The sequence below is a fragment of the Carassius auratus genome, chromosome 50 (genome assembly GCF_003368295.1).
Source record: "Carassius auratus strain Wakin chromosome 50, ASM336829v1, whole genome shotgun sequence".
NCBI classification, from domain to species: domain Eukaryota; kingdom Metazoa; phylum Chordata; class Actinopteri; order Cypriniformes; family Cyprinidae; genus Carassius; species Carassius auratus.
The window spans coordinates 2,908,267-2,936,152 of record NC_039292.1 but is presented as its reverse complement, the minus strand read 5'-3'; the positions used below and the strand labels follow the sequence as shown (position 1 = coordinate 2,936,152).

The window sequence follows — 27,886 nt, the reverse complement described above, 5'->3', positions numbered from 1 at the left end:
TTATATACCATTGAGACTCACCCGCTTCTGCTAGCTGCGCTTATAATACACCACCGCTGTCAAAATGTCACCGAAATACTAAAACTCAAAACGAAAAGAACGATAAAACGCATTAAAACGGAGTTAAAAAAAACACTAACGCAGAAAATTCCTGCTGAAAACAAACGCTGGTGAGGGGCGGGGCTAACATAGGCTTTGCGAACAGTCTCCGCCCATTTGGTCTCTGATTGGCTCTTTGGTCGAAAGACGACATAGGTTTGTGTTTTTATTGAAGTTCTCGACTGTCACTCAGACAAGAATTAACTTTGTTAGGGGGGTTGAGCCCAAACCCTCTACGGTTTCTCTCACTCACTCACTCAAACACCCACACACACAACACACAAACTCCTCGAACAACGACTGGCTTTGAGCAGCAACGTACTCTCGACCTCTTTTCAGACTGGAGAGTGAGTAGAGATCTGAACGGGTTTAACTTTACTATAATGCACCACCATCACTCTTTGTGATATTACTAATAAAATCTCGGCATTACGTCTGAATGCTTTCAGCAGCAGCCGAACTTCCTGCCTGGGGTTACGTCATTCTTTACTCCCCCTCAATGCAGCTGGCCAATCAGAACGAAAAATGGCACTTGAATAAACGCCTCTTATATAAATCTCGACTCCGATTGGCCAGGAGTACTGAGAGGGCGTTACATATGACGTGAGGCTCATATCGCAGCGCTCCGCCCACGAGAGGCGGGGCTTAAGCTAGTGCCCGGGATTCCTCCTCGCCCCGTCCGTCCGCAGTCAGTCAGAGCCGAGGCTCACGCGTGTGTGCGTGTACAGCGTCTCGCTTAAAATTGGGACAAAACTAGAAACAACGCGAACCAAATCAGCTCAAACTTACAGAACGAATAAGTTCGAACTGATTTCAATACAAAGAGCTCAAATATTCAGCATGTTCGCTAGCGTTATAACACGATCCCGGACAAAAGATCCGCGTATAAATGTGTATTAAGGACACATTTCACGGTCTCTCGTGATTTCTGGATTGAACGAGCACACACGAACATGATACAACAGTCACACACGCCTCTATCATGACATGTTGTCCTTTAGTAATCAGACCCAAAGTCAAAATGGGAACTAAAAATCTGATCGCATGAACGCAGACTCGCTAATGTGATCATGCGAGGATCTGAAATGATGGATCCGATCATATATTACAGCACAGACACGCCAGTTGATCTAATATTCTTTGTTTACTGGGAGACTGAAGGGGAAAATGTCTAACCGTGCTTGAGCACCTCTTCCCTCCCCCTCTGAACACCATACAGAGCTACCGATCTGCCTTCAGATCAAGAACAAGTTAGAAAAGCCTCCGGGAAAGCATCAGATTGGCTTTTGTATCATAACATAAAGATACACGTTTCTTTGCTGCTTCAGTTGGCCAAAGCTTTGCCCCCTTTTCTCCCCTTAATGTGCCATGATCGAACGGAACAGCCCGATTAACACACCAAAATCTCCCGAACCACCAGTCCCCTGCAGAAAGCACTCAAACAACGCTGGAAACACATATTCGATCAAAAGAGCACTATTAAAATTTGTTTTCTTTCGCCCAGCTGCTACATACCTGCGAAAAAGAGCCTTGCACTCCGGGTTCGTGTTTGGAACAAATAGTTAGGAACGCCCCCCTCACCTCCCATTGGTGTACGTGACGGCATGCGTCATCCTGATTTGAATACGACCCGCCAAACGCGCACTTGCGCAGGCAGAGATGTACTCGCTGCTTCGACACACCTGTAGTATTGCACTAAATGTTTTACTTTGTAATTTGGAAATAATATTCACTCTGCAATTAAACCAGATACCAAAAAATGTGTGTTATCAGATATTTCTTAAAGAACACCGTTTGAATTTAACTATATATGCCACTGACGGAGACTGACACTTACGTTAACCCTTTGCTAGATTCCGCCAGTTATTACGGAGTTAAAACACGCCCCTCGCCAAAACCCCGCCTTCGAAAGGCAGCTCAGCAAAGAATGCTCAAAATGATTGACAGGTAGAGAACGTTTCTGATTGGCTAAATAATCGCAGGCCGCTCATCTTACAGTTTATAACCAGTTATGTCTGTAAATCAGTGTCTGTAACAGCTATTTAAGCGAAAACGATTACTTTAAAAGTGTGGTATTGGACGTAAAATTAACCTGCAGTACTATTTACTAACATTTGTTGTTGTATGTATTTCACTAGTCATATTATACTAGATAAAGTTCAGCATTAATATGAATAACGTCATTTAAAAAAACGCATACTGTGGTTGAAAAAAACAAAAACAATACATAGAACATTTATTCTTCAGTGTTATGCACACATTTGCAAAACATTGTATTCTTTCCAAAATAAATAAAAAAATCATTAAGTTAATAACTATTACTTTTTTGAACTGGAAATCACTACAGGACCTTTAATCTAGTTGTGAAAGTTTCAATTAAAACACTCGGTCAATACAGTTTGTCCATTTAATAAACATTAAAACATTTGATTTTGCTCAAATTATATTGCAGTTTGAACAGCTCTTGTTTTGAGATCGAGATGGACACCAAGACAGCTGAAACCTGTAGTCAATTCAGATAACATTTTACTCAGTCCAAACGTACATGAGGAACATACATCTTTAACTGCAGAGCAAAGCACTTTACAGAACTGCTGCAAACTCAGATAATCACAAGCATGACATTGCAGGTTAGATTTTCCATTGACATGAGAAACCAGTAGAAATAAAAGATACAATTGGATATAAAAGAAAATATAATTTACGTATATATATTTGGGAGTAATAAGTAAAGACATGAAGTGTGAGTATAATAGAAAAATACAACTGGTCACATTGTGTGCCCATCAAGGCAGGACTGCAGATCCTGGAATCATTGGGAGTGTGTACAGATGCTTCACTACAAGGAAATTCAATATGAATTCAGTAGCAAAGACTCTTTCAACCCACAACAAAATAAAGAGATTCTAAATGCACTTTACAGGAGCGTTTGGATATTTTTAAACAGGTTATTAGTACAATATTAACAGACATAATTATTACAAGTGTAAATGACTCAATTTAGCCATCTCTTATTTACACCAGACTAAATAAAGGCTATATCAGTTGAATAATTGTTGCGTTATAGAGGTTTACCGATCCACCCAGTTGATGTGGAAGAGACTTTTCACTATTCCTGGCCGTCTAAACCATCATCATCTTCAGAAGAAATTGAAAAAATGGCCTACAACCACATAGACATTCAAAGTACAGGCAGAATTGAGATAATAAGTCGGCATTCAATTCCAGCAAATATATAAAAATCTCTAGTGTGCAATGACTGCATCCCAAAATAAAGTAAAATAAAAAAAAAAATCACTGTTACGTCATTTCAAACCTGTGTGACTTCCTTTCTTTTGTGAAACACAAAAGGTGCAGAATAACATTCAGCTGTTACACAGAAAAACAATTCAAATGGATTTGAAACGACACGAGTGTGAGTAAATAAAGACTTTGTTTATGGGCAAATTAAACCCCTCATAAACATGAGGACGGACAGTTGGTCTGACATGTGTAATTAAATAAAAGACCTTCAGGATGACAAATGACTGATGGCGCGTTCGTTTGTCCTGGATCACATTTGAGCGCGGCTGATTTGAAGCTTTATGTGAAATACATGAATTTCGCCAATTTGGATAAAATTCACAGAATAAACTGCACAAAATGCAGCACAACATTACATACTACACTATAGCTGGATCACTGAACATTTAGACACCCTCTTCATACGGAGTCAGTTATGGTTACTATTTAAGCTGCTTGTCTTTTGATAATGACAGATTAATTAAAAACCCAGTGATTTTAATTGGGAATTATCCAGTTTAAGAGTTGCCGATTAATCAGGATTTAGTACTTTCTTATGATTGGATGCGAGGAGGCCTTGCCTCTTACTGATTGGTTGAGATTAGACCTTTTCGATCTCTGATTGGCTAGGAGTGAGCCCTGCTGCTCAGTGATTGGCTGAAAGTAAGCCCTGTCTCTGGGCATGCTCGAGGATGGCGGTGTGGCAGAAATAGTACTGCTCCGGTGTTTGGATGCTGAAGGCACGCTGCGCTCTCATGCGTCGAACAGTCTGGCAAACGTTAAGAGTCCCGACGTCCTGCAGCTGGGACAGGCAGATATCCAGCGCACAAAAAGTACCTGAGGGCAGAGGAAGTCAGTCTGATAAGCCATTAAAGGGACAGGCCACCCAAAATTCTAACCTTAGAGTTGTTAAAAACTTCATGACTTTCTTTCTTCAGTGGAACTTGAAGGAAGATATTTTGAAGACTGTTGGTAACCAAATTGTTTTGGTTCCCACTGACTCCCATTATCTTTTTGTCCATACAATGGAAGTCAATGGGAACCGAAACTATTTAGTTACAAACATTCCAACATTCATCAAAATATCTCCCTTTATGTTCATTTATTAAATCTGTATGACTGACTTTCTTTACTGGAACATGACAGAAGATATTTTGGAGAATGTTGCTAACTACATAGTTTCAGTTCCCACTGACTTCCATTGTGTTTTTGTCCATGCAATGGAAGTCAATGGGAATCAAAACTGTTTGGTCACCAATATCCAAACATTCTTCAAAATATCTCCTTTTATGCTACTTGACTAAACTTGTATAACTGTCTATCTTCTGTGGAACACGACAGAAGATATTTTGAAGAATTTTGGTAACCAAATAATTTTGGCTCCTATTGACTTCCATTGAATTTTGGTAACCATTTGGTTACCACCATTCTTCAAAATATATGTTCTACTGAAGTAAGTCATACAGGTTTAGCAAATGATGGCAGAATTTTTGTTTTTGCCCGCTCATTTTGCATTTATTTACTGACCGGTCCGGCCGATGCCAGCGCTGCAGTGGACCACCATTGGCGGGCCAAGCGGATGACCCCTCCACTGTGAGCCGAAAGCCTGGACCGCCCACTGCTGCTGGTGTTTCACAGCACCCAGGAAGTCAATCAGAGACAGTGCGGAGGATGGGACCCCGTAATCAGGCCAGCTAAGGAACTGAAAATGAGTCACCTGTCTCTGTTCGAATGTCTGGAAAAAAACAACCACAACAACAACAAAAAAAAAGAGGGTCAGACAAAGTTCCACATTACTTTTGTTCAAAGTCAGATATATAGAACCTCAGTCTTCAGTGCCACAGCAATAGAAGCTATATTTTAGTTCTGATTTGGCAGTCTGAATTGAATGTGATGACATAAAACGGCTATGTATTGTGTAACACAGATAACACCTCTTTCTGTCGCTTGTCTTTTTTGGCTGATTCATAAAATAAATCACAAAACGCATAATTTTGCTGCAGACATACAGCTGAAAATTGTGAACACTTCCTTTCAAATGCATTTTTTAAAGACACCCAAAGATTATTCATTTATTAGTTTATATGTACACTACCATTTAAAAGATAAAAAAAAAAAAAAATTCTATTCAGCAAGAATGCATTAAATTGATCAAAAGCGATAGTAAAGTTCTTTGGAACATTCTGTTTGTCAAAGAATCATGAAAGTATCACCGTTTCTACAAAAACATTATGATAAGAAGAAATGGATATTAGTATATGCAAATCAGCATATTAGAATGATTTCTGAAAGATCATGTGACACTGAAGACTGGAGTAATGATGTTAAATTCAGCTTTGCATCAGAAGAATAAAATTATATTTTAAAAGACAAATTATTAAATTTGTATTTTTTAAATTCTTAATTATTTTATTCTATTGCCATTTATTACTATATTGGTGCATATGCATTTAAATATATACATAAAAAAATATTTAAAAGTTTAATTTAATAAAAAACGGTGGGAAAAAAAGTAACGAAGTTATGTACTAGATATTTATTGTAGTTTATATTTTTAAACCATTATGCAAAAATAGGTATTGGGCTGAAATTCTGCTTAAAAGTGCTTTTAAGCCAATTCAGAGCAAATACATCAAGGCATAGCTCAAATACCATATATAATATAATTTTTTTGTAATATCACCCAGCAATAATACTGGATGGAAATCATAAAAGTCATATATGAACTCATGAAAATACAGACGACTTGTTTATTGTAAACATTAAAATATAAAAACTGGTGTATGTGTGGTACCTCAGTGTTGTGCAGCTCAAGTGTGGTTTGGTTGTAATGTGCATGTTTGTCCACTCTGTGATTGACCACAGCGATGTGCCCGTACACCTCCTGACCGCCCTCTTCCTTGGGCCAGTACTGTCCACACTTCCTCCGGCCCCCCTCATCCGTCCTGCGCACATACATTCACACACAGATCTTTGTAATCTACCGTGACAGCATCCATATGGCACCGCTCTAATCTGATCTCAGAACAGATTCTAGGGCTCTACAGAACAACTTTTTAACAAGTGGCTCAAATCTGATTGGCTGACTTCTATTCATTTCAAGGAGTCAGGGTTCATTTTATCAGCCCAATAGGAAACAAAGTTGTATTTATGTTCCCAGGCTGCTACAATGAGAAATTCTAATGGACAAATTAGTTCGTGGAACTGCCCAAATTTGTGCCTCAGAATCTCTAAAAGATAGTCAAGAGTTTTGAAACATTTAATAGCAAGCAGATGTGAACTCATGAGTACAACTGTACTTTATATTTTGCTCTCTGGTTAAATGTGATTTATGTGAACCTTCACATATAAAGACAGAATAGCGGTCAACCACCCTAAGTGGGTGGATTTTGGCCTAAATGAGTGTCAATCTGGACCAGACTTCCTGGTAATAGTAAAAAAAGAAAATGGTAATTTACACATCATTTGATCTATATTTGTTAAATAGGCTCTCTGTGACATCTCACCTTGTTGTCATGACTATGACAAGCACACTTTGCTCCCAAACCATTCTCCAGAAATCACCGTAGGTTTTTTCCAATGGACCTGTTGAGAAACAACACATGCATCAGTTTCAGTGCAGGTTAAGAGTCATAAACCTAAATATGACGGGTGAAACATGGTGATTTTTTTTACCCTGGGTCCCAATATATGCATGTTTCTGTTTGTATCCATCCATGAAGCTGGCATTTATGTAGTCTGATCTCTGTGGAAAGAAAACAAGAGCAGTGTCCAATCAGAAATGTTTAAAACTTAGGGTCAGTAAGTTTAGAAATGAATATTGTTAATCCGCAAGGATGCATTAAATTGATCTCAAGTGACAGAAATACTTTTATGTTACAAATGCTGTTTATGCTTTTTGTTCATCAACGAAGCTTGAAAACATGCATCATGGTTTCTACTGAAATAGGAAGCAGCAGATCAGAATATTAAAATGATTTCTGAAGAATCGTGAGGCACTGAAGACTGGAGAAATGATGCTCAAAATTCAGCTTTGATCACTGAAATAAAACTACATTTTAAATTGTAATAATCTTTCACAATATTATTGCTTTTGCTATATTTCTGATTAAATAAATGCAGCCTTGTTGAGCTTGATCTTTCAAAAACATTTCAAAACCTTCCCACCCTCAGTTTTTGAATGGGAGCATGCATCACTTAAAGAGGGCCTAAACCGAATGACTTCAGACAGCACAAACCTCATTTCTCCTTGGTTTGAGTCGCACACGAGTCTGATCCAGACACAGCACATCACCATAGCGATTCCTCTCCTGGTTGTGAGCAGCTCTGCACAAGTTCAGTGGCAACATGAAAACAAAGTCTTTGACTCTAAAATACGGCACATTACAGAGGGTGAAGTCGGTAGGTGTCCACACTCACAGCGCACAGGCGAAGGTTCCAGGTGGCTGCTCTCTGCGAAGCTCCTCGTACTCCAGGTAGATCCCGCTGCGCTGGGTCCGGTTCAGGTGGGCCATGAGCTCGGCCAGACTCATGACCTCAGGTCCAGGGATGTGTATGGACGTGTTCTCCAGCGGGATCCCCACCAGCTCATCCACGGGGTCCACGCGCCCGTTCTGCTCGGACAGCAGCTGCATGTTCCAGCTGTGCACGTCCAGAGGCAAACAGCCGCCCAGGTGCTCAGGTAAACAGTCCCTGGGCAGATGTTCTCGCAGGTCGGCCATCTTCACCATCTGAACCTGAGAGAAGATTGTTTACAAATAATGACTGACAACACGGTCACAAAATGCCACAAAAGAGGCAAAAAGTGGGTTAAGCACATAGACGAGAGACAACAGGGTGAGCTTAAAATGAGAATAACACCCTGGTTAGGCTGCTAGGGGATGATTGACTAACTTTAAAGGGATAGTTCACCAATAAATGAAAATTATCTCAGGATTTGCTCATCCTCAAGCCATCCTAGGTGTATGACTTTCTTAATTTAGACGAATGCATTCAGAGTTATATTAAAAATCTCTAGGCTCTTTCAAGCTTTATAAGGACAGTGAATGGTGGTCGAGACTTTGAAGCCCAAAGAAGTGCATCCATAGATCATAAAAAGTACTTTACATGACTCCGGATGGGTAAATAAAAGGCCTTCTGAAGTGAAGTTGATTTAAACCAGCTATTGCCACATAAACGTGTGTACCAACCCGTTCTCTGAGCTTCTCCTTCAGTAACAGACTTAAAAGGTTATACGGGACCCTGAACCACACAGGAGCTCCAACAATGAGCACTTTCTTCAGCCGTGCTGGGAACGCACCCTACAAAAGGATAGAAAACATTTTTCTGATTTATTCTGACATCTAAACCTCCCAAAAACCAACCATCTCTCAAGCACACTCCGATAACTCAGCTCGGCTCATCCTTTTGAACATGAATGGGCGGCCACCATCAAAACAGGAAAACCACAGACAAATAAAACACAAAAACTCACCTTCAGCAAATTGAGGATCTTTTTGCTGAGGTCCAGTTCAAAGTTAGTGTAGTTGGATCCAGCCATGTCATAAATGAAAACCAGTCCATTTCTCTGAGTCTCAAAACTACAGGAAACAAAGACAGAATTACACAAGTTGCAAATCATGATAATAAGCCATTTTCTGATGTTAAAAACTCACACATCATCAAACGTTTGGAATAATTAAGATTATGTTTTTGAAAAATCTCTTCTGAAAATGCTGCATTTATTTGATCAAAGATACAGTAAAAACAGTAATATTGTGACATTTTTAAAATTTAAAACATCTCCATTTTACTATTCATTTACAAGGTAATTTATTCCTGTGATGCAATAATGAATATTTTTCAGAATCATTCCTCATTTCTTCAGTGTCACATGATCCAGAAATCATTCTTATACGCTGATTTGCTGCACAATAAACATTTATTATTATTATTATCAATGCGGAAAACAGTTGTACTGCTTCATATTTTTGAGGAAACCATGATTTATTTATTTTTTCTGGGATTCTTTGACGAATAAAACACACATGTTGACCCCAGACTTTTAGAAAGGTAGTGTATATTGGTTACCTCTCCACAGCTCGGTCCAGTAGGTAGAACAGGGCCTGAAGAACCACATGGTTTCCCGTTTTGCTGGGATGGTGCAGTTTGGCCGTGTAGAGGGCGATGGATGCACCAGAAGGGTCCCGGACACCCTGATACCAGAACAGTGTAAAATAATCTCAATCTCAAAAAAGAACAGTCGTGTTTTAATGTTTACACGTTTAGTCGTCTCAAATGCTCACAAAACCTCACTTGATTGCATGTTTAATTAATTAATTCAGAATGGAATTCAGAAGCATTTCAGAAATAATTACGGTAGTTTTAAAAATTTTAACGAATTAATTACAAATAATAGAATGCGTGAATAAATTAATAACTACATAAATCAATATCCAAAAATACAGTAGTATACTCTTTCAAATACAGTAGTTTTACCCTCTGTTTTTCCACTTTGTACAAATGCTGAAGAGACAAAATAAATGATAAAATGATAAAAAATAAATATCCAAACATACAGTAATAAGCTCTTCCAAATAAATATGGTGGTTTAAATTTTTTAATTCAATTTTGTGCAAGTTTTGAATAATTAAAAAAAAAATGATAATGATAAAATAACTAATATCTAAATAACTATCACCCAGTCAATAAATGAACAAATAAATAACAGTACAGTAACACACTCTTCCAAATACATACAGTAGTATTACATTTTTAATCCAACTTTGTGCACATTCTAAATAAAAATAAAATAATTATAAAATAAATAATAAACTGAATGAATATCAATAAAATAAAATGTCAGGACAGTGCTTTTTCTAATGTCCTGTAGTTGTTTTAACTGAACACACGGGGGCAGAACAGAGCGAGTCTCACTGATTCTGAATGATGACTCACTTCAACACATCCCATCAGTAAAGAAACATTATATTTATCTCTGCCATTCAATAAGACAATAAATCTGGTTGATTCGCTTTCAGCTGACCCATTTCCGTATGTGCAAGCATACGGCTTTAGCATTTATTAAATATTTATGTCAATAACATATTTCAATAATCTGATGACTCATAGGATACACAGGACTTATGTGCATCTCTCTTGGTTATAAATACAGACGGCAGGATGTGAGGAGAGGAGACAAGAAGATGAGGAGGATCAATGAAGAATCGGATGAACTTAAGGGCTCCTTCCTCCACATCGCCCAATCAGATGTCAGACTGCAGACCCGTTTTAACCAATAGGAGAGCAGTACAAGGCAAAATAAGTTAAAATATCTTTAGAATTAATTTATCAGATTCTTTGTTGACCTGGTTATAATAACAGGACTGAAATGTGTGAAGTGAAACTGCATCAGTGACTCTACAGCTGTAATTATCGAAGTGGAAATGAAACTTAGCACAGCATTTTTTTTTTCCATTTGTGAACCGGTAACCTCATTTCCCAGATTTAAAGAGCATAAAGATCCCTTATGAAGACACAGCCCTGATATGACATGAACTTACCAACACAGTGAACTTCCCACTCAGCAGCTCCGAGCGTAACGGCTCCTCGTGAGGCTGCAGTTTGACGATGCCCTCCCTAAGACGGGTCTCCTGTACAACAACCACATCACCCTTTATTAACAACTTGTCTACTAAATATTACCTTTTTTATTTTTCATTCCATTTTAATTTAGATAATTTATTTGAATACTTTTATTCATTCCACGTACACACAAAAGAAAAAACAAGAATAGAGAAAGCCAGAAATGTAATTAATTGAAATAATTTTTTTTTAAATAAAATAATTAATAATATGAATGAATATCAGTACTTATATAAATGAATAAATAAAAATAAAATACAAACATAAGAAAATGAAAACAATTGCCACTTAATGGCCACAAAAGTGAAAGTAAATATACATATTATAGAGCAATTTCTAGTAAGTATTTAGTAAATAAGAGTAAAAACCGAAATGTACAGTTTTTATAGAAGTTTCCATTTTTGCAAATCTCTTTTTTCAATTAAATTTTGACTTTTTTTTTACTCCCATCATACATTAAATAAAAAGATATTTCTAAGTTTGAATCACCATGCATTTCATTTTGTATTGCTGACTTTCAATTTGCACCATTATTATTTAATGTTAAATAACTTACTTTTGCTCTTTACACTATTGTACGTAGCCAAACACTTTGGCAATCCCAATATACAATTTTTTGTCAAGCCAATAAACTACATAAACCTTATATTGAAATACTAAAAAAAGAGAGAGAGAGAGAATAAGTCAGCATCATTCTTCTGGCGGGTCTGTGCTGATTTTCACTCCTCGTGTCTGGATTACTGATGTCAAGATTAATAGTGCTCGTTTCTGTGAACACAGAAGTCAGCTCATGTTCTGATCACGTCCTCAACTGAACCCAAAAACACAGAGTTCTGTAGAATGAAAGCTTCGATCTGCTGCACACAGACCTGAAAACCTCCCAGACGCCACACAGAAACTACAGTCCAACCCAGACACACAGACAAACAACAGTAGACCCAAACCAGATTTACTGACTCGTTTCATTCTGAAAATACATCTGAAACAAAACCTGCTCATTTTAAGTTCAGTTTCATTTTATATACAAATGTCTCTGTCCCTGTAAACTTAAATTGCTTTTAAATTAATAATCATAATTGAAAAGAATTAACCCCGATGAATAGGGCTGTCAATTCAACAAGCTAATTTAGTGTGGATTAATCATAAAAAACTAATAAATAAATGCCATATGGATATGTTATTGGATTATAAATGACCTCTAATGCCATTTTTATATATTCATTGTCATTAAAAATAAACATTAAAAAATTATTATTCAATTAAAAATGTACTTGAAATTTCAACCCTGTTAATAAAAATAATAATAAATAGTTTTTTTTTCCTTTTTGGATATTTCTTTTTAAAGATAGAATATTTTTTCCCTCTGTAATTCTGTAAAATAAATATTACAAATACATTTTAATATGAAATATTAAAGCTGTCAGACACACACTCACTCTGTAGCTGTGAAAAAGCTCAATTGCTCGCAGAACATCAAACTTGCGGGCCATCAGAAACTTCACGGCCACGTCCCAGGACAACGGCGAGACACCATGTTGGGACGTCCATTTGTTGATTTCCTCCAAAAACTGCTTCGTGGCCTGAGAAAGAAAGAGATCAATGTTAAGTCTGGCATTACTATGGGACATATTGGTCAAATGTTTTTTCCCCTACATGCAAAATCAACATCTGCCACCAGAATGTGGGTAGATTTTGTGCCGCGGCGAGTTCATAGTCTGAGACGCAGAGACCTGCACTAGTGCGTGTCTGTCAGGCGGCTTCGAGGAGGTTTACATCCGGGATTTACAAAAGATTTACAGCCAAAATACTGTGTTCTCAGCCATTTCCTGAGAACTATAAACACTCACATACAAACAAGATCATAAGACAGCGAGGTAGGAGACATGGAAAAAAACTGAATGATGTTAGGATCTGAAAAGCACAGAGATCCAGATGGAGAACCGAGAGGCTTTTCCATCAGACTTTGCTCGTCTCATATCAAACACAGTGATGAAATCAAGCGAAACTGCATTCTCTACAGAAGAAATCCGATGCAAATCACATGACAGCAACTTCAGGTTGTCTCAGAACTGATTTTAATATCCTTGCAATGCATTCTGGGAGACTACGCCTCCACTGGACTGCAGTATCTCAAAAGAAACTCCTCACATTGCACCAGCGTCTTCACTCCTCAAACTATTCTTCAATCTGTGCAAATAAAGCTGCACCATTCATTTGCCCTGAAAGCCAAAAATAATACAAAAAATAAGCTTGTTCTCTCTCCAGAGGTTCCAGTCCACCGCTTGCACAACGCTGTATCCTTAAAAGGACAGATAAGCAGCATATCATGCCAGACAGGCCTGAACTCTGCCGAATTCACCGCGGTGAACTGTGCTGTACCACAGGCCTCGGATTAATCTCCTAAAAAAGTTTTTGCTCATGGCCTGTCTACGAACTCTGAATATCATGCATATAAAAATGTCTTTCTTTGGTTTCACTACACATTTGAGGTCTTTACCTTGATGTCTCACTGACTTTAAGATTCAGATTTGCACCTCAAGGCAATTAAGGAACTCATCAAGCATCAAAACAGACTGCAAACATGTTTGATGGGGGTGTGTAAACTTTTAAAGAAGGTAACTTGCGTATATATTTTGTCTTATAGAATATATGTGAAGATATCAAATAAATAAATATTATATTTGTGATAAAGGTCTATTTTAAAATTAGACATTTTTATAAAAAGTGATCCATGTTCATCATCAAATCTACATATATATATTTTTTTTTTTATGGGCAGTAATTAGATGAAAAAATTAAGATCTATTTAATAAAATATTTATAAATAAAAATAATATAAAAACTAAATAAGACTTTTAATATCTAGCAAAAAGAAAAATATATTATTTTCGTCATCTTTTAAGGGCAGTACTAGAAATATATTTTTTAAACAGATCTTACAAAAATAATTTGTAGACTTTAATTCCCATAAAAGCATATACATACACCATATTTTTAATAATAATATTAATCATTATTATTACTATTATAATAATTTTGGGGTGGTTTAAGAAAAAAAATCACAATATTTAGTTTTTCCTCATTTTGTGAGGGTATCCTTTAAAAGATTAACCATGGTTTTACTACCTGTAGTCACGTTTAGTTTACTTCTATTATACATTTGTGTGCTACTTGTTTATTGTAAATGAAATGTAATATGTAATTGTAGCAAATTAGCTTTGGCAACAAGCACTATGGTACATGCATGGGATGACTGTTGTTTCATTTTCATCTATGTTTATTGTATCTGTCCGTAACAAATAAAACATTAAATACATAAATACAAATAAAACTAAAAAACATGGTTATTAGAGCAAAACAACGAGAACCACAAATTAACCATGGTTTTGCCACTCTTAACCAGAGTTTTACCATGGAATCTCGATTGAAATTGTGGTTATACAAATGGCAATCAATTTCCCAAACACATGGTTACTTGACTTTTACTATAGTAAAACCATGGTTATTTTTTAAACCGTCACCACTCCTCTCTACTTTGGCATCAGTCATGTCTGAACAGGAAGAAAACCACGTCATGAACTGAACCCACATCTCCTCTTTCTCTCTGCTTCTGCATTCCCTGCATGAGCTTCTCCAGTGGAAATGCTTTTAGCAGCTCATGTCCCTCAGGACCTAGGAGCACCAGACACAGCCTGTCCCACATCTAATCACTCGCTCACATTTGTCCAGCAGGATCCAGCAGCCCCCATAAGGCCTCGGAGACCAGACCCCGGAGTGTCATTCACTCAGCTGGGATTCCTGAGCATTAGCACATGCAGAGACCGGCGATAAGACACTGACTGCTGACCGGCGGATGGATGAATGAATGAATGAATGGACGGACGGACAACTGGGGGTTTATTTAAATGAGATTTCACAGCAGGACGGAGGACACAGAGAGGCCTTGTTTAAGAAATCAACACTTTCCCCTCTTATTAAAACAGGTTACTGAGACTTAATGAGTCATTCATTACATTTTAGTACAAACAAAACCATTCAAAGATTTGCACGACTTTAAACTACACACCAGTCTGAAAGTGAGCTATAAATAAAAAGCAGACTTATATAATGACCATTTCCTGTGTATACTACAAAACTGTTTTTCCCACCACACTGCTTCATAAACACACGTTTGAAACAAGCATACGTGCGATTAAATCTTAAAGGCATTTTTGAGCGTTTTCGGTTTAGGTTCAAGAAATATTTCACCCAAAAATTTGAATACGGTCATTTACGCACTCGGGGTTGCTGATATGACCTCAAAATTATATAACGATATTTCAAGAATATTTGTGATAACGGTATTTATGACGATATAGAAGAAAAAAAAACATAGGCAGCAGTATTTATTAGAGCAAACAAAATGAAGGGCATTTTCAATGCTTTTCCAATGAGCTACTGTCATCGATGACAGACTACATAATGTGAAGTGTAAATCTATTGTCATAAAGTGGCAGCAGCAGCAGTGTGTTCGACTTGAAGCAGACCGATCGTGGGACAGGGCCGTAGCTGGAGTTTGCGGGGTTCCTGTGCAGGTTTTATTATTATTTGTTATAGTTTAGAAATTGGTAATAAAATGACAAGAACTCAAGAGTCAAACTGTGTCAGAACAAATTCCTCTTGATACATAACTTTGATAGAAAAATATGTACCGTAATGGAATCAACCAAAACTTCAGATAACTGTCAGAATGACAATATTTACACAACTATCCATACTTTGTTGAACAATTACCAAGAAATGCTTAATTTTCAGTTCTGTCTGTGGTGTGAAAAGGTTGCATTAGCAATTAAAGAAAAAAACACTTAAGCGAAACATGGTCAGGTCCTAATTTAATATATATATATTTATCAATTTTACTGGTAGTCTACAATATGAGGAATTTTTGGTTATAATATTTCACAGTTCGCTGTATTTTGCTATACTCACTTAAATAAATGAACCAGTGTCCTGCACCCACCAGTAAAACAATATAATAAATTATATCAGATTATTTGTTTGACTGTGGATAAATTCTTGTTAAAACTACAAAGTAATTCAATCAAGAGCAGTGAGTGATTTACTTTCATTTTCATACATTAAAGACACTGATAGCAGAGCTAGTAATTTAGGCGTGGTCACTTTAAGAGACAGTGCATCCATTATAAAGAAACACATCCGATTTCTTTCCAACTCTTTACTTTCACTTAAGACATAGCCACAGGCTTTTCGAACACACTTTCCAAGACAGGTATTTTGACATATTTTTTATGTATTTGTTGTCGGTACAAAAGCAAGAAGATGTTGAGACGCGTCTCTGCGTGCGCCCTGAACACCAGAACACTGCAGTGCTGAATTGAGCTCTTTCGCATCCTTTTCTCTTTGTTTAAAACTGCGATTTGTCATTTCAAAAGGTCGCATATGTGACCATTTTAAGGGCTGTAGACGTGGCTCTCTGCTTGCAGACTGTACTGATATCGTAATATGACACTTTTTTTTATCATTTAAAAATTTATACCGGTATTATCGTGGATGGTATGATATGGCACACACCCCTAACACACTATGATGTTAACCCAAACACACCTGGTTTTCTTTTAAGTAAAACAAAAGGTGAATTTTTAAAGAATATCTTGGTCAGTGTTTTCAATATAATTCACGTATTTTAATATAACTTATAACTGCAGCCCTTAAGTTTTGCCTCTTTGTCGCCATCTCTGTTTGAAAGCCTGCAATTGCAGCTGTGTACAGAATTATCTTCCTTTGTGTGGTTGTGCTCCGGCACAGACGAATCTAATGTTTTGAAGAGTATGTGTGTAACAGTGGCAGTCAGTAACCGCACCGGTGTGGATATGTACTTCGCAATCACATATTCTAGCCTACGTCTTGGAGTATTTGACCGGTGTAATACCAGGTTATCTGTAATCAGAGGCCCATTTAAAACCTGAATTTATTTTAATTTAATTAACATGCATTTCATAAACACAAAATCCTTTCTGGATCACAATTCGCCATCAAACTGATACATTTAATTCTAGCTGCTGTGAAAAAAAGGCTGGAGGATCCTAACATGTGATAGTTTAGTAGCCAGAACAACTTCTTTATGATTACAGACGTGGCGTTATGATGCAGCAGCATGCTTGAATTTACCGCGAAAACCTACCCGTACCACTCAAATTAGAAAACAATTTTATAACATAAACGTTGTGAAATCGGGCTAAAGTAAGGTGATCGTTTTAACACTGGCTGGTTATGCACTTACTCAAATATAAATTTCGGCTAATTAAAAAAAAATGACTGCAGCTATAAATAAAACAAAAATGGCACCGTACTACAAGTCTTCTAAAGTGATAGAGCTTTGTTTGAGGAACAGACTGAAATGTAGTCATTATTTGGGTCAGTCCTTTTTTTTTACTTATTAAAATAAAAAATAGAGCTAAAAGTAAATTAAGAAAAATGTAAATAAAGTGTAATAAAAAGTATAAAATAAAATAAAAATAAATAGTCAATTTTTTTTGCATTTGGCAGACACCTTTATCCAAAGAAGCGTACACTGCACTGAAGGCATAAATTTGTATCGGTTTATCATGTTAATTTGACCGGGATTCGAACCCATTATCCTGATGTCGCGAGCACCATTATCTACCATTTGAGCTTAAGAAAGCACAGAAACTTTTATTTTGTTAAAAATATTAAAATGTTTTAAAATGTTAAACGTATAATGCGGTTTATAACATATAGCATATATAACATTTAATATTAATATTTAGGTTACGCTGACAGGTATTAATTTTAAGTTTTTTTCCTGGCTGATGTTTTTAATATTTTTATTTCATATGTTTGTCTACATTTTAATAAAAATCGTACGCATAATTTGACCGCACTCAATAATAATAATAAAAACTCTGTTAATTAGGTACGTTAGTCTGAAATAAAGTTGACCATGGTAAACCATTGCAATTTTTTTTTAATCAACTGGACGGTGTCCCCGCGTTGCTTCGGTGTTCACCGGATTGTGACAGTATTTCATACCTGCTCCTCCTCAGCGCTCAGGCGGCCGGCCATCCTCTGCTCTCCCCGCTGGAGAATCTTATTAAAGCTCACACGGCTGTTGAAGACTGTAGAAATCAGACTGGAGTCAGCGTTTTTTTAGGCCTGTAAGGCTAGCCGCAGCAGCAGCGCGAGACTCGCGCCGTTTTCAGCCCGCCACTTCAGCACGGCACGCGACACAGCGGCGTGTTCATGATCCGCTCCGGGTTCGGTTGGATCCACATATATATATTTTTTTACACACATACATTAATGGTGCTCCAGCGGAGCTTCGGTCCGCCCGCCTGTATGACGGAGGGAGAAATTCATCACGGTGCTCCGTCGAAACTCGTCGAAGGCCGGTTAGTTTGTTTGGATATTACGCTATTAAATTAAACGATCGGCTCGGCGTCATCCGGGAGCTTTAAGACGCTTATAACACGAGAAGGCGAGTGAAGATCAGACGGTCTTGAAGAGCAGCAGTGAAAGATGAAAGATGACGCCCCCTCTACAGGACACAATGGAGAACTGCAAACTGAACGACGCTCCTCCTCTCCATTCATAAAAACCTTGAAGAGTCCGCTTCATTGTACAGAATCGGTTCGTTTGGACGGCTCCTTTCAGTGAAACTGATTTTTTTGTATTTTCCTTTCAAATAGTCGGGTGTTTTGTTTTTATTTATGAATGACCTCCCAAACTCAATCCGAGCAGCTGAGTCCTTAGCCATCTTCAAGAATCGGCTTAAAACCACTATATATATAGATCAGTGCTTAAAACATATCTCTTCCAACTTTATTTGACCCTCTTACTTTAACACTCACTATTCTAATTAAATTCTTTAAAAAAAATCTAACTACCTTTCTAATCTTTTTGTATTCTATTTTATTTTCATTTATAATACAATTGTGTGTGTGTGTGTAAAGACCTCGAACACTAGCTTGCTCTATTTTTTTATTCTGTTTTCTTTTTATTTATTATATTACTTAAAAGCCCATGCTACGTGAACTGTGTTAACCTAACTGAGACCTGTTAAAGCACTTATATAACATTGCTCTTTTGATTGCTTCCACTGTCCTCATCTGTAAGTCGCTTTGGATAAAAAGCATCTGCTAAATGAATAAATGTAAATGTAAATATTTAAGTATTTAGATGAGTTCCTGTGCGCCAAATTACGTGTTTTTTTGTTTTTGTTTTTTTTTGAAAATTGTTGTTGCAATTTTGTGATTCCATGTGAGCCGAGTGATTTTGAAATCACTTTCAAATATTTTAGAACAATTCATTAGCGAATCAGACGTCACACACACACACACACACGCACGCACGCATGCACGCACAGACACACATACACACACACACACACACACACACACACACACCTAGTTATGTAAATGATGACATATTCTTCTAATGTTTTCATAACAATGTAAATTTTCAAATTGTGCTTAAATGTATATATATTGGGACCTACAAAATGTAAAGCATTTAGCTTATTTTTGTGTTTAATTTTGTTCCTAAACTACAGCTAAATCTAGATGACAGCAATATTTGATGTCAGTATTTTAAAAATATCACTGTTTAAACCTGACGCAAGAAACTGAGCAACAACAAAGAACTTCCTGTGGGCGGGTTTCCCGCGGAATTGGGCTAACATTGTTGCCGCGGGTTGAAGCGACCCCCAGTAATGTGATATTTAGCCCACGAAATGCCTATTTTACTGGGGAAGGCTACTCGAAAGAGATTGTGCTAGTTTTGGACTAGTTTTGAGTATCAATTGGGCATGTTTTGTTGTGAAAACCTGGCAACCCTGGCTTGAATGATTGACAAGAGAGTATGATGATATGGTGCAGGAAAAATGCACACAAGTTCTTTTTCTTTCAGAGAATAAAGTCACACTCACAGTGAACCGTCATAGTCCCAAATTAAAATATAAACTCAAAAACAGTCAGGCAAAACAGGATTTGAGAAGCAGGGAATCAAGACCACGTCTCAAAAATTAGACATGACTTTTGGCATACTATATGTTTTGAATAGGCCTAGGCTGTTGACACACTTTATTGATTGACAGGTCTTACTCAATGTCGGTCATGAGTGATCCGGGAAGGCTGTTCTAGGCTAACAGGTGCTGCGAGTTCCTGGAAAGCAGCTACTGACTAATAACAAAACTCTCAGATTACGCTCTGGTTTTCTGAAGGAAGTGACCTAGTGGTTGCAAATCAACGAAAGCAGCCTCACTATAACCTCCTGCACATATGTGTCTGAGGTGTTTGACATTCAGCCAGAGGAGATGTTGATGATGCCAGCATTTCCTTTTCAAAGATAAAGACTCAGTGCTGTTGCAATGATGCCAGAGATTAGACATTATTTAGTATTTAAAACCCTTATTGTTATTATAATTATTGATTTAGGACGTTTGTGTGTATATATAAACGTTTTTAGAATGTTTATATTATATACTTTAATTACTTTATGAAATAATAATTGTGTGTGTGTATATATTTATATATATATATATATATATGAATTTTCAGCATTACTCCAGTCTCCAGTGTCACATGATCCTGCAGAAATTATTCTAATATGTTGATTTGATGCTCAAGAAACAGTTCTCATTAGAATCAAGTCAAAAACAGTTGTGCTGCTTAGTATTTTGTGGAAATCATACTTTTTTCATTATTCTTTGATGAATGGAAAGTTCAAAAACATGTACAAATTTGGGGCAGTCATTTTTTATTAATTTAATGTTTCCTTGTTAAATAAAAGTATACTTAAAATCACACAATTTAACACAATTTTTTATTTTATTTTTTATAATAATGATAATAATAATAGTAATAAAAGTGAAGTGAAGTGACATTCAGCCAAGTATGGTGACCCGTACTCAGAATTTGTGCTCTGCATTTAACCCATCCGAAGTGCACACACACAGAGCAGTGAACACACACACACACTGTGAGCACACACCCGGAGCAGTGGGCAGCCATTTATGCTGCGGCGCCCGGGGAGCAGTTGGGGGTTCGATGCCTTGCTCAAGGGCACCTAAGTCGTGGTATTGAAGGTGGAGAGAGAACTGTTCATGCACTACACCCACCTACAATTCCGTCCGGCCCAAGACTAGAACCCACAACCCTTCGATTGGGAGTCCAACCCTCTAACCATTAGGCCACGACTTCCCCTGCAAACAGTGTTTGGAGATGCTGGGGATTGAACCCAGGACCTCATACATGCAAAGCATGCGCTCTACCACTGAGCTACATCCGCACTAAAATGTGCTGACCTCAAACTTTCATCAATGTGTATTTGTAACCAATAAAATTTTAGACGTTCAAAAATATTTTAGACAAAGGGGTTAACAATACAGACAGTAAAACTTTATTGAGGTCATAACACACACACACAAAATAAATACTTATAAGCTTCTTCACCAGCTGAATCTTAATGATCAATTTCCACAGAAAAGATTGAGTTAAAAAGCTATATATAAAATCCAGTGAAGATGCATGACTAAACGGAGTAGCTGAATACAGCAGAGCATTAGGGTCTACTATCATTTATACCTATATGCTTCCTTAAATAATATCTGCAAACAAATCAGAAATAGATTAATTTTTGCGATTACAGAAATAGGTCCATCTGAGTTACTTAGAACTGAATTATGATTTTAAATATAGCAGTTAAAAACCCATTGACATAAGTGTTCTCCTGAAATGAGATCATCCTCACAGTCATGCACAGGCTTGAAAAAAGTGCTCTCTAAAAAAAAGAGATACTCAGGCCTCCATGATCTCTTTCTGAGCGCTGTGAGAGTTCTCCAGCTGTGCCTCTGGCGTGGACAGATGTTCCAGTTCATATCGGCCATTTTGGTCAGCCGGACGAACTTCTGTAGAGGTTTTCTTGTGCTCCAGGATCTGCTGAAGCTGATGGCTGGCATAATCAGGCTTGCTGGTGAGGGGACACTGTGGCACCTCGATGCCCAAGATATCTGCCACCATATAGGGTCTGAGCCAGCCGACCAACGGCGTGCTGCCAGGGGTGTAGTGGGTCTCCTTGTGGTAGAAAAGAAGCCCGTCCACCTAGAAGAGAGGAACACATTTTGAGTTCAGCTATACCAGGGCTAAAACCTGTGTTTCACAATTAATTTTAATTGTGCGTGTAAATAAAAGTATCGAGCCCTGAATACCACTAAAATATCATACAGTCATGGCCAAAAATATCGGCATCCTTAGTAAATATGAACAAAGAAGGCTGTGAAAATGAATCTGCATTGTTAATTCTTCTGATATTTTAATTAAAAATTCACAAAAATGTGTCCTTTCATTGGATAATAAGAATTTAAAATGGGGGAAATATCATTATGAAATAAAGTTTTTTCTCAAATACTCGTTAGACACAATTATTGGCACCTCTATAAATTCTTATGAGTAAAATATCTCTGAAGTATATTACCATTCATATTCACAATTCTGAGCACTCTAGCATGATTATAAACATGAAATTATCCAGCCATGGGTTCCTGTTTCACAGAGATACAAAGAGGAGGAAAAACAAAGCCTAAATTCTTTTAAATCATCCATCAAAATAAGAAAAACCAAAGAATATATTTCTGATGTGCAGCAAAAGATAATTGAGCTTCATAAATAAGTCAAATGGCTCTAAGAAAAGAGCTAGAGCAGTGAAAATTCCCATTTCCACCATCAGGGTAATAATTAATAATTTACAATCAACATAAAATGATACAAAACTGCCTGGAAGAGGTCGTGTGCCTATATCGTCCTAATGCATGGTGAGGAGGTCAGTTTGAGTGGCTAAAGACTCTCCAAGGATCACAGCTGGAGAATTGCAGAAAATAGTTGAGTTTCTGGTTCAGAAAACCTTTTAAAAAATTCTCAAACAGACCCTACATCAACACATGTTGTTTGGGAGGAAGACATGACTGGAACTTCAAATGGGACTGGCTTCTATGGTGAAATTAAACTAAAAAATGAGCTTTTTAGCAGCAAACACTCAAGATGGGTTTGATGAACACGGATAAAAAGTACCCCATGTGTACAATGAAATAAACTGCTGTATTTTTGATGTTGTGGGCCTAAGTTTCTGCTGGAGGTCCTGGACATCTTGTTAAGATACATGGCATCTTTGATTCTATCAAATACCAACAGATAAAAATTCAAAAAGTGACTGACTCTGTTAGAAATCTTATAATGGGCCATGTTTGGATCTTCCGACTGTACAATAATCCAAACACAAACCTCAAAAACAACAGAAATGGGTCACTGAGCACAAAACCAAGCTTCTTCTATAGCTATTCCAGTCCTCTGACCTGAACCCTATAGAAAATGAGAGGAGTGAACTGAAGAGGAGAAGCTGGGAATCTGAAGGGTCTGGAGTGATTCTGGATGAAGGAATGGTCTCTGATCTCTTGTCAGGTGTTCTGTAAACTCATCAGACATTATAGGAGAACATTTAGAGCTGTTAAACTGGCAAATGAAGGTTTAAAAAGTATTGAATAAACGCCGGGTGCCGTTAATTGTGGCCAGTGTGTATTAGAGAAAAACCTTAATTTCATAATTATATTTCCGCCCATTTTAAATTCTTATTGTGATGTGATGAAAGGATACATTTTTTTTTTTTTTTTTAAATAAAAGACAAAAGGATTAATAGTTTTCACAGCCTTCTTTGATCATATTTACCAGGGGTGCCGATATTTTTGGCCATGACTGTAAATAATTAGCTCAGTCAATGTTAATTTATAGACTTAGAAATGTTAAATAATGGTGGTTCTTACTGTAAAGTTGTACTCGTGTGCAAGAGCAGTCTGGATGGACTCTGTCAAACAGCTGATGCTGTTCAGACTCACAAACCGGAACTGCCGAGACAAAACAGAGCATGAACCAAGTGCTTCAGCTCAAAGTTCGGCCTTGTTCACACACACACACACACACACACAGATGCGGTTACTGCTCACTTACAGGATTAATCCTGGATATTTCAGAAAGACCTTCGACCTCTTCCACTTTAGACTGCAACCAGTAGAAACGGAACTCTGTCTGTAAAAACAGGTTGCTTTTCATTGGGACTAGAATTTGAATACAGAACCATTTATGAAAATTCATTCCACATGCAAAGTTTTTAGCCAGAACTGCGGTCATTTACATAGACTAACAATCAGAAGTTGTTTCTGTGATGCACAGCTGAAATCGTTCTAATATACTGGTTTGGTGTTCAAGAAACATTTATTATTATTACTAGTTTTGAAAAATTGCTGCTTAATATGTTGCTGGAAACTGATACTTTTTTCATGATTCTTTGAGGATAAGAAAGTTCAAAAACATCTTTTGTAACATTATAAATGTCTTTTTTGTTACTTTTAACCAACCTTAATGTCTCCTTGCTGAATAAAAGTATTCATTTTCTTAAAAAAAAAAAAACAAACAAACAAAAGATTGACCCAAATTGAACAGCAGCAGTCACATCTTAAAACTAAATTCGGGATTGTTTTGGTGCAACAAACATAAGTGCACTCCTGAGATATTAATTCTATAACATGGTGCGAAAGTGTAGAATATGTCACTTAAGTTTATATAGATATCATTAGAGGAAATGAGGACTCACTGAGCAGTCATACACAGGATGTCCCCTCCAGCACATGACGTCCAGGATGTAGTATGTTCTGTCCACGTCACTGTAGATGCAGTCCAGGATGGTGTAATCTATATAAAACATATTTGTCCCTCATTTTCCAGAATAGTTCAGAACTGCAGTACTCTAGCACACTCTAGTGTAGTCAATCTGTAGGATGCTGCAGACCTTTTCCTACTGCAGAGTTGTGTCTGTTGCCACCAGGGATAAGAGAAGGGAATCGATTGACACAGTAGCCACTCTTGGTGTAAGATGACGTGGATCCCTGAAGATAAAATCATAAAAAAAATTTTGAAACAGTTTTTGAAAGAAGTCTTTTCTTCACAAAGAGTACATTTATTCGATCAAAAATACAGTAAGTACAGTACAATACATAAACATTTCTGATGATCATCACTGTTGAAATTAGTTGTGCTGCTTACTATTTTTGTGGAAAACTGTGCTACATTTGTTTCAGGAATGTTTGAAGAATAAAAAGTGAGAGAGAACTTGAAATAGACGTCTTTTAACAATATAAAAGATTTTGTTGAGACTTTTGCTCAATTTAATGCATCCTTTCTGAATAAAAGTATGTTTTCTTTTTGTTGAATTCCTAAACCCAAACTTTTGAGCATTAGAATATGTCTGGTCTCATGATATTTTATGACGGATGGAAAAAAGATCCAAACCTTTGAGGCAACAACGAGGGAACGCTTCCCAACTGGACAAACCACCATCAGCCAATCAGAGCTCAGATCTGCAGGGACATCCACTAACCACTCTGACAGCATCAGCTAGAGAATAGAAATGAAAGTGAAGTGAAAAAAAATCAGAAATCAGAAACAGAAGAAATATAAAATAGATCAGAAATATAAAATACAACTTTTTTTGTTTCCAGACTGCATTATAATGCATCACTTTTATTATAAAATATTTACATAAGTAAATACAAAGCACCAACCACCAGAACAGTTTTTCCCCACAGGCTACTCAGCCTGAACAATTAAAACTTTCATAACTATTACCGTGCATCATATCTGAAACATTTGTACAAATAATCTGAAAATGTATATTTGTAAACTAAATAAACTGTATATTTCATGTAAACAACTATATCAATCACTGTGTTTTTAAGCACCTGGTTAGCATAATGCTTCGGTAGCTTTTTCCTCTGCTCGATCTCCATCCCTTCTTCATCAGCGCTGTTCTCCAGCTGCCTCGGACTCTTCTTCTCTTCATCTTCCTCATCCTCGCTGTCAGCTCCGGTCCAGTCTCCATCAGCCAGCCGACGGGCGTGATTCACGTAGTTTAGCCTCTTCCTGCCAACATAATGTATTCTATCAGTGGCAGTGCATCAAAATAACGTGCTGTAGGTGGTTGATAAGCAGCTGTTCTTGTGTTCTGGGGGTTGTATAGAGTTAACTCACTCTTTCTGCAGCTCCAGGAACCTCCTGCGGCGTTCACTCTGCTCCAGGATGCTGTATTTGCTCTTGTACTGGGCCAGGCGTGGATGGGGAGCAGAAGTGCTGTTTGGTTCTCTGGATACAGAGAAGCTGGAGGAGAGAGCCTGGGTCAGAGCCTCCATGATGGACCTGTGACAACACACAGAAGTGTTCACATCATCTTAAGACACCTAAATGCAATAAAAGGGTCTCTTATGTCTTTAAGACCAATGAGGTGTTTCAAAAGCAACAGAAATCATTTAAAATCACACATGGAAAAACACAATCAAACACGTACAGATGAACCAACCGCAGACAGAGAGTGACGGCAAACACGTGATCACGATCCCATTAGAGCTGCTCTTAAAACCCTTTACCTGTGATTTAAAAGAGCAATAAAAACACAAACGGAATAAAAAAATCAAAACAGCGAAATGCGCAAACACCTACTTCTGCAGAGAAACACGCGTTGGAACGCAATGGCGCGCTGACGTCATCACGCCTTGCCACTGCCGACCAAAATTCTTAAAAAAATATATATATTTAATCGATCGTTCATCTCAAAATTATTTTACTGTGGTTAAAGGTCGTTCTATTTACTCATTATTCGGTTAAAATATAAATAACTATAAAATATGCTGTATCAATTCATCAGTTCTAAAGCAAAATAAAAGCATTGCGAAAAAGAAGAAATAGAGTTTGTAAGTAAGACTAGAAGTCCATGTGTTGTCTATAATTGCTCTAAATAATATTTATCATATTGTAACTGTTTATTTCTGTCGTTTCTCACTCAGAAATAAACGAATGGCGATATCATGTGGTATCTGTTACTTTTCTCATCGCTGATCAGGATAGACCCATTATATAAATACCTAGACGCCTCATTGGCCGCTTTTGAGCCGTTGCCGCGATACGTCAACGCGTCCGCCATGTTAGTGAGGGCAAGACTGCCTTAAAACAAATGAAAGTAAACGGGGGAGCTGCGGTTTTTACTGAATAAAAACACGATAACGTTCACATTTATCAACCGATTTCAGAGGTTTGTGATCTACGTGCAGTTAAAAAAAACTTTGCCTCGCGTTTCGCGAATCGTTTGAGATCGGGGCTTCGGAGCGAGTTCGCAAAACATTTGATTCAGACCGGGACTCCGAACGCGTTTCGTGAATCATTTGATCGGGGCTTCGGAGTTTACAAAACATTTGATTCAGACCGGGACTCCGAAGCGTGTTTTGCGAATCATTTGATCGGGGCTTCGGAGTTAACAAAACATTTGATTCAGATCGGGACTCCGAAGCGCGTTCCGCGAATCATTTCATCGGGGCTTCGGAGCGAGTTGGCAAAACATTTGATTCAGACCGGGACTCCGAACGCGTTTCGCGAATCATTTGATCGGGGCTTCGGAGTTTGCAAAACATTTGATTCAGATCGGGACTCCGAATCGTGTTTCGCGAATCATTTGAGATCGGGGCTTCGGAGCGAGTTCGCAAAACATTTGATTCAGATCGGGACTCCGAAGCGCGTTTCGAATCATTTGATCGGGGCTTCAGAGCGGATTTGCAAAACATTTGATTCTATCATGTAGTACTTGTCTAGACCAACTTTTAATAAAGAGAAAAGAGGTTTGGAGACAGATTTTTGTTAATAGCCTGTTAGTAATCCCACAGTCCATAGCATTAGTAACTGTATAATTTAGTAAGGGAAAATTAAAACAAAATAGGATGAGTTTCAATTTCTTTTTTGTAGCAATGGTCATCTTAACCGCTGTGCAGTGTTCAGGG

General features: G+C 37.5%; 2 protein-coding genes across 3 annotated transcripts; both read right to left on the bottom strand.

Moving 5' to 3' along the window:
- Positions 1–2,608: 2,608 nt before the first annotated feature.
- LOC113066645 (tyrosine-protein phosphatase non-receptor type 9-like) lies at positions 2,609–18,591 on the bottom strand. The gene is made up of 13 exons (XM_026238581.1): positions 18,055–18,591; positions 12,441–12,584; positions 10,923–11,012; positions 9,451–9,575; positions 8,855–8,960; positions 8,571–8,681; positions 7,801–8,117; positions 7,620–7,707; positions 7,057–7,126; positions 6,888–6,966; positions 6,176–6,326; positions 4,909–5,116; positions 2,609–4,218 (listed from the first exon to the last, which is right to left on the bottom strand). The coding sequence occupies exons 1-13, from the start codon at positions 18,085–18,087 to the stop codon at positions 4,028–4,030; spliced, it is 1,713 nt and encodes a 570-aa protein (XP_026094366.1). The 5' UTR covers positions 18,088–18,591; the 3' UTR covers positions 2,609–4,027.
- A 2,806-nt stretch (positions 18,592–21,397) lies between these two features.
- Positions 21,398–26,619, bottom strand: LOC113066644 (snurportin-1-like). Of its 2 annotated transcripts, XM_026238580.1 has the most exons (10): positions 26,559–26,618; positions 26,407–26,485; positions 26,094–26,258; positions 25,805–25,985; positions 25,356–25,460; positions 24,856–24,952; positions 24,661–24,758; positions 24,018–24,095; positions 23,834–23,914; positions 21,398–22,121 (listed from the first exon to the last, which is right to left on the bottom strand). In XM_026238580.1, exons 3-10 carry the CDS (start codon positions 26,249–26,251, stop codon positions 21,819–21,821), a joined length of 1,101 nt encoding a protein of 366 aa, XP_026094365.1. In that variant the 5' UTR covers positions 26,252–26,258; positions 26,407–26,485; positions 26,559–26,618; the 3' UTR covers positions 21,398–21,818. The 2 variants fall into 2 exon arrangements, with proteins under 2 accessions (XP_026094365.1, XP_026094364.1); XM_026238579.1 differs by lacking the exon at positions 26,407–26,485 and having other exon boundaries at positions 26,559–26,619.
- Positions 26,620–27,886: the final 1,267 nt, after the last annotated feature.

Excerpts from the sequence above, each read along its gene's own strand:
- LOC113066645 (XM_026238581.1), bottom strand. The coding sequence starts at position 18,087 with ATGGCCGGCCGCCTGAGCGCTGAGGAGGAGCAG. Across the intron at positions 7,127-7,619 it reads TCAAACCAAGGAGAAATGAG|AGATCAGACTACATAAATGC; the intron begins GTTTGTGCTGTC and ends TTCTTTCCACAG. Across the intron at positions 6,327-6,887 it reads GTCATAGTCATGACAACAAG|GACGGATGAGGGGGGCCGGA; the intron begins GTGAGATGTCAC and ends GTATGTGCGCAG.
- LOC113066644 (XM_026238579.1), bottom strand. The coding sequence starts at position 26,605 with ATGACGTCAGCGCGCCATTGCGTTCCAACGCGTGTTTCTCTGCAGAA. Across the intron at positions 24,953-25,355 it reads CCCTCGTTGTTGCCTCAAAG|GGATCCACGTCATCTTACAC; the intron begins GTTTGGATCTTT and ends TTTTATCTTCAG. Across the intron at positions 24,096-24,660 it reads ATCCTGTGTATGACTGCTCA|ACAGAGTTCCGTTTCTACTG; the intron begins GTGAGTCCTCAT and ends CTGTTTTTACAG.